Source organism: Triticum aestivum, chromosome 6D, assembly GCF_018294505.1.
Source record: "Triticum aestivum cultivar Chinese Spring chromosome 6D, IWGSC CS RefSeq v2.1, whole genome shotgun sequence".
Lineage (NCBI taxonomy): Eukaryota > Viridiplantae > Streptophyta > Magnoliopsida > Poales > Poaceae > Triticum > Triticum aestivum.
The window spans coordinates 33,705,432-33,714,775 of NC_057811.1; the positions used below are offsets into that span (position 1 = coordinate 33,705,432).

Consider the following 9,344-nt stretch of genomic DNA (forward strand, 5'->3'; position numbering starts at 1 on the left):
TCTCCTTCTAAGAAAGGAAAACAAGTATTTAAAAAAATTCCTCACCTCCATATTTTTTTCAAAAGCTTTCTCACTATGGCCAACCAGCTTGCGCCACATGGCATAGCTGGTTGGTCGCCCTTATGGTGACGCTTAATGGTTTTAATGCTTACTCTCTAGAGGAAACACCCCATCATTGCTGGTTTCCAACATAGTCCAGAGGTCTTTGGGCCGGTAAGGCGCTCAAGACCAAGGGCAACGGCACAATGTGGGTTGAAAATGGGAGGACGCGTGGTGTGGTTCTGACGAAGACAGTGAGGCAGAGCCGGCGGGAGGTGCTCTCTCTCTCTCTCTCTCTCTCTCTCTCTCTCTCTCCGAACGTTTCTCTTTCGTTTTCCATTGGTCGAATCAAATTAGATCAAACAAAAAAAGAGAGAGACCGTACAATTAGGACCTCAATATGGTTCTATTCTCTTCATAGTTTTGGAGATTATGTTCCTTTTTGATTTTTTTTGTGGGCTTCTTCTCATTCTTCTTTGGAAAAAAAAGTAGACTATCAGAAAAGAGATCAATGGGAAGGAGGGGATTGCGTCCCCATTTTGGTGAGAAACCAATGCCATGTAATGGGAAGGGGGGATTGTCTCCCGATTTTCTTTGAAAGAGATTGTGCATTAACGGAACAATAGATTGTATACTGATTTTTTGGAACAAAAACATAGGCAAGGAATAGAAAAATCAGAAACGAAAAGGAGGTCGTGCGGGGGAGTGGATGGTTGGAAACGAAACGAACGACATAGAAACTCCTCTTTAATATTAGAGATGTATTGATTATCCAACACACCCTATCGTGGCAACTAATCCAGAGGTTGCCAGCTTGAGGGGCTTTCAGCGGGCAGTCTCCATGGCAGGGGAGCGCTCCGGCGCCGCCACACGTTACGCGCTAGCAGCCTGGCGCTTCCCTTTTTGGGGCGCGTTTTATCGTTTTATGGGGGTTTGATTTTTCTATTTTTTTTTTGTTTACGTATGGTAGGAGTGTGTGTTTCCACGTGAAGAACAGTTATGCTTATGCGCTTCTCGAAAAATGAAGCATAGATGTTCTTTCGTGTAAAGCACATTAGTACTTCTATGCTTCTCAATTGTGAAGCATAGATGTGCTTCTAGGTTCTGCTTCTGTGCTTTCATAAAAGGGAAGCATAGGTGTGCTTTCGCGTGGAGCATAGTTGTGGCTCTCAAGTGAAAGCCCAATTATGCTTCTCCAAAAATGAAGCACAGTTATTCGAGTTCTTAAATCACGAGTTAGTACAGTTTTGAAGCATGGGTTAATATAATTTTAGAACACATATTTCGTCCATAAAAAGTTTATCGAGACCTATTTGCTTTCAAAAATCTCGATATGGGAACACAACCATAAAATCTGTTCGTAATTTGGACCACGGTTCAATAGATAAAACCTTCCAAAAATAACTACGGAAAAAAGCACTAATAAACCCGGCCCTGCCTCCGTACGTCAAAACAAATCACACCAAAACTTTCAGGTTGCGACAAATGTCGCACATGATCTAGCTTTCCGCCGGCAGGGACTCGTGCTTCGCCACCGTTCTCCGGCGTCTCCCCTCCGTTGATAACCTCGGTCGTCGGAGATGTGGGGGTCGCCGAATCCACGCGTGTGGATAGTTTTAGTCCAAAGTAGCTTAGTTTTTAGGCTGTTCATCGTCTTGACTTCGGCGACGGCAATGGCGGCGCTGAATAAAATTTCTTCAGATCCTACTTCGATGAGACAATTGGTCGTATCATTGGGGATGGATTTTGAATTCAGTCTGTTCAAGTAATTAAGGATGGTGTGGCGGCGGTAGCATCCTTGTGATGGACATGTGTCCTCGGGCTTCGCCGTTGCGACGGCGTCTTCTCCAGCGTCGGCGCGGAGCTTGGGAGATAGTCCAGGAGCGGATGCAGATTGTGGTCTGCATCAACGACATCTGGAAGACGAAACTTGTGCTGGGTTCGTGGTTGACGGATGGAGGGTCTGGTTTCCTCCGTCGGTGTCTTAGTCGTGGTGGGGTGTCAAATCTGGAGTTCGATGACATGTCCGGGGTGTTGCCCCGGTCTGATTCGTTCAACGGCAATGGCTTCACTTTTGGGGAGCCACCTTGGAGGTCCGCAAAGCGGCATATCAGCGATGGAGCCGCGTCGAGCTCGGGTATGGAGGTGATCCGTCATTCTATTCTTCGGTGGCTGCTGTGGTGGTGCCGGAGGCAGGTGATGGACACTGGTGTCAAACTCAGAGATGTCCTGCTATCTTTTCAGTTTTGTCATGTTGGTCCTTACGTGATTTTTACTTTGATCTTTATCTTATGAATGGGACACGTATTACCATGCAAAGAAGACAAATATCGCACATGCAGTGTACTAATTGTCACCACCATAGAAGGTAGGAGTGGCCTTTGTGAGGGGTACCCCTTAACTAGTGTTTTTACTTTCGCTACCCCAATACCCATGCGTTGCTACCAAACTCTAGAATTCGAGTAGTGAGGTCACTAGTTTAGGAAATCGTCGAAATATGTTGGCATCATGCAGCCTTTGTTCGCTGGTCACTATTAAAAAGAGCAAAAGTATAACAAAAGATCACACCTGGGCAGTAGAGAATCTCAACTGATCATAGCAGGTCCTTTGACAGACACAACATTTCAAATTATGAAACGTATAAGAATAGGCAATGTGAATAGAAATACATTTGTTTATTTGTGAAGATTGTTGGTTCCACATGTGAACTGGCCATCGACTCCAACCTTTATAAATAGGAAAAATTTATCATCCTCACCAAACCATTTGTCAGCTACCTCGTCGTGACTTGTGTCGTTTCAAATTAGTGTTCCTGATGCCAGCTACATTTACCATCGCTATCTAACCAGTTGCCATCTATTTTGTACTGACATTGCATTAATGTCCTGGTGCCAGCTACATTTATCGTCCTCACTGAACCTGTTGGTCATCAACCTCGTCATCACATGTGTCCTTTCAAATTAATGTCCTGGTGTCAGCTACATTTACCACCGTTTAAATTAATATATGGTGCCAACTATATTTACCATCCACATCGAGCCAGTTGCCAACTAAACTTCGTCCTGACATGTGTTGTTTCGAAATGATGTTCTAGTGTGAGCAACATTTACCATCCCCACCGAACCAGTTGCCAACTACTCCCTAACGGTAAACGCTCTTATATTTGTTTACGAAGGGAGTATCAAAATAACTACCCCAACTTTAGGTGTGCAGTTTTCAGTTGATGTGTCCTGGCCAGCTGTCAGCCGGGTCGAACATTTGACACAACGTGGCACCGGCGTGAAACACGTGTATCTTCTCACCACCCATGCATGCATACATCACGCACCCATATAAGGGACAAAGGCTGAACCCCAACGCTCGTCCGCCACAACTTGGCACTCCACAGCAGCTCCCTTTCCCTTCTCTTCTCATAGCTTGCACGTCCAAGGAAAGGAGATCATGGAGGTGAAGAAGAGGGCGGCCGCCATTGCCGCACTGTGCGTGCTCCTCGTCATCTCAGTGCCGCCCCAGCAGCGGGCGGCCGCCAAGACCTTCTGCGAGTGCTACCAGCCCTGCCACGACGGGTGCAGCCGCAGCGGATGGATCTGCAAAGTCGACTGTGTCGAGAAATGCAAGGAAGAAGGCTACATGGAGGAGAGCCGCGCCGTCTGCCTCTGGGTCTGCAGCACCGACTCCCCCTGCGGCCCGTCGGCGGCGCCCACCGGTAAGACGACGACGGCTCACCTTACTTGCATTGCATTTCTGCTCCGTTTATGGATGAACTCTCCTGAGCATCGATGCAGTACATGGTCTCTCTTTTTTCTGTTGATGACACAAAGAAGAATCGTCTGTTCTAGCTGATGATCTTGTGCTCGCGTTGGCCATTTTGCAGAAGCAGAAGGCGCTGCGGATTGTAAGATCGAGTGCCACAAGAGGTGGGGCCAGGTTTAACGCCCAGCAGCAACCTGCAAAATAAGGAGATGTTGAACGGCTGTGGTTGCCGAACCAATCAATAAAATGTGTTCCGCGCGTCGGCGCATCACTTGTGTGAAATTTTGCAAATCTCAAAGCGGCATGTTCATCTCATAAGAAGCTAACACGTAAAAGAACTCAAACATTAGCAATCTCATCCAAGCCTCCCTGAATCCTGGTGAAAGCAAGCAACTCAACTTTGATTAGTCAGAACCAGATTAAAAACAGACACGCTGAATGGGACAGGAGAAGAAATTTGATGCAGAATTCTTTCCGTCAGATACAACGTGGAACAGCAAGCAAAACAAAACAGTAAAAATATGAGCACACACAGAATGCACGCAAGCAAAGATCAACTGAAAGGTACTGATTAATACAAGCAATTCTTATGTCTCCATGTCAGTTGGCCAATTGACTGCGTTCGATAACAAGACGGGTTTGAGCAAAATAAGTGATTAATTCCTACGAATGCACTTCACATCTGACCACTGCATTCTACATAAGGGGTAAATTTCCGTGTGCATCGCATCAAACGAGCCACTTCTGCATCTCAGCCACCGAAACATAACTGATACCTGCAGGGAAATTATGACATCAGTCAAACCAATGTTCATACATGGAAAAGCCATCAAATTGATATCTGCGACTTTATATGACTCGAGCAATAAAAATTAGTTTCACTGTTGTGGAGATCGCCAAATTTGAATCATCACAGCATTATTAGACGAAACCAACATCACAAACAGAGGCTAGAATATCAGTTATTGGCTATATCTGATCCCAATAGAGGCTAAACTATCAGCGGGCATAGGAGGGGTTCATGGAGTAGGAAATAAGAAAAACCTCAAGGCATTCTTATAAATACCAAAAAAGCTAGCTAATCACTAATGGATGAATCTAATCAAATTCATGCAGTTGAAGTGAGTAAGGGATCATGCATCTTATTAACGGATAGACGTCCTTCGGTCCAAAATAGATGGTCATTTTTTTTAACTTTGCACAACATTAAAAACAATACTTTGGCTACTATTAATGATAATATGTTACTCCCTCTGGTCCATATTACTTGTCTTAGATTTGTCTAGATCCATATCTAGACAAATATAAGACAAGTAATATGGACCAGAGGGAGTAGTAAAAAGTGCAATTCGTGATGAAAGCAGTATTCATGATGAATCCAGTCATGCCATTTTGATCATGTGTTAAACATCTACTGTGATCAAATTGAAGAACTGAACTTCCAGAAAGCATAGCTGCATATATAGTTTGGATTTTGGACCAAACAATGGCCAATTACATGTGCAAATTAGACTGACAATGAGAGATATGCTGAGACAATTTTTAAGCAAACTGCCAAAACCTAGACTAATTGTCCATAAAACTCTAATAACTTAACTGCAAGCAAAACGATGAATAGTTGTACAACAATTCACGAAGGCATGCTCTTTAAAAATTGTCACGATTATCAGTCCAAAATAATCAGCAATGTGAAATGGCATGGCTATAAGCCCATATAAATAAAGGAAGCATGGAACAAATGCTCAGGTACCATTAGTCGGCAGTCACTTAAGAGGGGAAATCGTATAAATTACACTGCAACCTGATTGATCCATAAGAGCAAAAAATAAAACAAAAAAAATCCACGAAGCAAGAAAGAGGATGTATTTTATTCTGTTATCATCTCTGATCGAGTTGGAACAAACTTCTGCGCAAAAGGGGGAAGGGTTTCGAGTTAGCGTCATCTTGGGAGCTAGAGGAGAAGAACCTGCATTAGCAGAGGGAACTTGGAGAGTAGAAAGGAGGTGGCAAACTGAAAGAAAGGCAGATGGATAGAAGGGAAAAGCAAGTGAAAGAGCACCTCCAGTGGAGGAGTTTAATGCATCAGCTGATGAAAGATAATGTAGGCGGGTTAGGGCATGAGGAAAAGAATGGAGAGACGCTGAGGAAGGGATGAGGAAGCACTGTCTGGAGATAAGAAACAAGATGTAGCCTGCCATGAAGGAAGCATGACAGGAGGTGGCCAGGTGGGCAACAGTTAAGCAAAGGATTGTCGAGAAAATCTTAAGAGCCCTCTCTTGCGATTCCGTATTTGTGGAATGGATTGTAGAGAAAATTTCAGAGCCCTCACTTGCAATTTAGTACTTGAGGAATGGCAGTACAAAGGAAAGGAATACAGTTTTTTGAAAAGAACAGTTCATATACCTCAACATAAATTCAGAAGATAAGCTTGCCTGCTCAACAAGTACATCATACTAGCTCCATGGCACCACCAATGCCTGCTTCTGCAATCATAAAAAGTCAAACAACCAATAACATTCAATTGGAAAGCTAAATAGATACAAGGTAGAATCAACAAGATATTTAGATAACTCACAACTGTAAGTTGGGGAAAATAACTCAGTTCTCACAACATTATGAATAGATAAAGAAAATAACACAGCCTGTCAAATTTAAAATTATGAAACAGTACATTATGATTAATATTGTGAAAATGAAGGACACAAACACTCAGGCTATTAGCCGATCAGAATAGACATGTTATCCAGAATTAATAAAATTGTTATACGCCATATAAGAAACAGTAAAATATGCTCATACCAATAAATCATAGCAACCAACATGATCCTGACTATAAGAAGAGATTATCTTTAAATATATTTAGCCTGATAAATGAAATGAAAACATTTTTTGTGCTTCATTGGTACAATGGACTTGCCACTCGCAGCAGGATCCTCCAACAAGAGATGAGATGAACAATTATGCATTCATTTACAACAAATTCATCATGACAAATTCAAGAATATTAGCCCAATAACAATATCAAATGAAGAAATATAACTAGATTTAAAAGTCCAGATATACTTATTGAGCACTATTTGATATTTCAGTTGGTTCAAGCTAATTTTTCATGCAGTTGTTTTGAACATAAGAAAAAACTATAGCACAGAACTAATGCTACCAGTATTCAATTCCTGAATATGTCAACAGGCAGCAATAGTGAAATCTAGTTCAGTAATTACAGGAAAAAAATCCAGTCTTCGTGTTCATCATATTACTGAATAGATATTCATATAATAAACTGATAAAGACAGTTCGCTATCTCTGACTTGAACCACATAGTTCAACAAATACCAATATGTGATAACGTGAAATTGCATGCTACATATTTGTTGACAAACAACATAATGATGAACTGGTGACATCAAAAGCATAAAGGACACTAGCAGATTAGCAACCAGTAACATATGTGAATCCAGACCAGAACCATCAAATAAATCTACCACACAAGCATCAGAATAGAAGCACTACATAACAAATTCGCCATATGTTGAACAGGTCATCAAGCAGCAAAAGAAACACTTAATATGACACTACTTAAAATTGTTAGCTTAATTAACAAATGGATGTGTAAGGCCATCAACCAATTACTGAAAATAGGCATGATTTTGTTATGACCAGAATTTGATGGCATGCTATTACCTGCAGCATAGACACTTTCAAATGGATAACAGACAACAGCGTTGTTGTTTTCAGGAAGTTTACTGAACTGCAATGACTCAAGCTGGACCATGAAGATACCGGCAACTGTACGCAAGAAAGCCACATTATTTTCCTCAGCGTACGCTAGCATCGATATGTGGCTTCTCTTATCTGAAGACAGGGGAAGTAGCTTGTCCAGTTCAATAGTTTGTCCCAGCACCCATGAAGCAACACCATCACCGTCGGTATTCCTCTTCCATAACTCGGCCGTGAATTCTGACAGGGAGAGTATGCCCAAACCGCCACCCTCTGCTCGCATAACCATCAAGTACTGACCTTTGGCAAACATATTTGTTGGCACCTGTATCACAGCTAGAATCTGGCTATGCAAATCAACTTCAAGAATTACACTTATATCATCCCCATGGAGCAGCCAGTAAATGGAATGCCCGACCAGAACAGCGGGCATGCCTTCATAATCCATGGCCTCGCCTGGAACCGGTGTTGAGATGAGATCACTCCATCCACCGGTCTCCGACAAGTAAATCGAGACGATCGCCTGTTCATCTTCCTGCTTGTAGCTTACCAATACCACCTGGAAGTGGTGGGCGTCGCCGGCAACGCGAAGCACCGCCCCGTCCATCGGGGTACTGTTCATGTCGAACCCCAGAGGAGCGGCAATGCGGTGCTGGTTGCCGGTGACGGGGTCCCACACCAGGACCTGGTTCCGCGACGAGTGGGAGATGAGCACAAGGCCGTGGCGGCAGCTGAGGAGACGGAAGTGGTAGCCGACGTCGTCGAGATGCGCGGAGAAGCGGTCGGCGGGGACACGATCGGGGGCCTCCATGGCAGGCGTGTAGGAGATGCCTCGCAGGTCGTTGCGGAAGAAACCGAGGAGAGGAGGGCTGCGGCGGTGGTGTCGGCGGTAGCGTCGGAGGAAGCCGCGGTCGGAGACGAGGCGGCGCCAGCGCTTGCAGACGGCGGAGGCGCGGGGGAGGGTGGACGGCTGCGGCGGGAGGCGGAGGAGGATCTCGGGGAGCAGATCCTCGTCTTCCAGCGGCGAGCGGGGGCGGTGGTGGAGGGCGGCCGACATCTCGCCGTCCTGCGTGCTCATGGGGGACGCGGCGGCGGCGGAGTCTAGGGTGGGGTGCAGCCGCAATGGGGATTGTGAAAGCGCAAATGTGGGATTGAAGCCCCCAGAACTATCATTTAGAAAAACAAAAAAAATGAAGCTGCAGTGTGATTAAGTTCTCTTTATTTAATTTTAAAAATGCAAACATATACTCCCTCCGTTCCAAAATAGATGACCCAACTTTGTACTAACTTTAGTATAACTTACTCCGTATTTTTCTTTCTTTTTTTGGATAACTTCTGACATATTCATCTTCAATCGTGACAGTACAACAAACACCTGAAACAATGAAAATTACATCCAGACCCGTACACCACCCAGCGACGGCTACAAGCAGTGAAGTGAGCCGAAGGCTCGCCGCCGTCATTGCACCTCCCTTGCCGGAGCCGGACAAAACTTGTTATAGTAGACAATCAGGAAGTCGTCGTGCTAAAGACCCACAGGACCAGCGCAGCAGAACAACAATCGGCGCCGATGAAGAGTGGCATAGATCAAAATGATCCTAAAAATACACGAACGTAGACAAATGACGACCAGATCCATCAAAGATAGATCCATCGAAGACACACCTCCACACACCCACTGGCAATGCTAGGCGCACCTGCAGGACGGGGGCTAGGCGGGGAGAACCTTATTCCATCTTTAGGAGCCGCCGCCCTCTCGCCTTGTTGAGCAGGACATAAAGCCTAACAAGACTCAAAGAAATATATGAAAACAGAACCCTCCCGTTGGCAAAGGT

General features: G+C 44.5%; 2 protein-coding genes across 2 annotated transcripts; one reads left to right on the forward strand and one right to left on the reverse strand.

Moving 5' to 3' along the window:
• Positions 1-3,397: 3,397 nt before the first annotated feature.
• Positions 3,398-4,074, forward strand: LOC123140935 (uncharacterized). Its single transcript, XM_044560198.1, has 2 exons — positions 3,398-3,745; positions 3,914-4,074. The coding sequence occupies exons 1-2, from the start codon at positions 3,481-3,483 to the stop codon at positions 3,970-3,972; spliced, it is 324 nt and encodes a 107-aa protein (XP_044416133.1). The 5' UTR covers positions 3,398-3,480; the 3' UTR covers positions 3,973-4,074.
• A 255-nt stretch (positions 4,075-4,329) lies between these two features.
• Positions 4,330-8,660, reverse strand: LOC123143289 (F-box/kelch-repeat protein At3g61590). Its single transcript, XM_044562151.1, has 3 exons — positions 7,474-8,660; positions 6,196-6,275; positions 4,330-4,568 (listed from the first exon to the last, which is right to left on the reverse strand). The coding sequence occupies exons 1-2, from the start codon at positions 8,585-8,587 to the stop codon at positions 6,241-6,243; spliced, it is 1,149 nt and encodes a 382-aa protein (XP_044418086.1). The 5' UTR covers positions 8,588-8,660; the 3' UTR covers positions 4,330-4,568; positions 6,196-6,240.
• Positions 8,661-9,344: the final 684 nt, after the last annotated feature.

Coding starts and splice junctions, on each gene's coding strand:
- LOC123140935 (XM_044560198.1), top strand. CDS start 3,481: ATGGAGGTGAAGAAGAGGGCGGCCGCCATTGCCGCACTGTGCGTGCTC. Junction 3,746..3,913: donor CCCGTCGGCGGCGCCCACCG/GTAAGACGACGA, acceptor GCCATTTTGCAG/AAGCAGAAGGCGCTGCGGAT.
- LOC123143289 (XM_044562151.1), bottom strand. CDS start 8,587: ATGAGCACGCAGGACGGCGAGATGTCGGCCGCCCTCCACCACCGCCCC. Junction 6,276..7,473: donor TGAAAGTGTCTATGCTGCAG/GTAATAGCATGC, acceptor TTATGATTGCAG/AAGCAGGCATTGGTGGTGCC.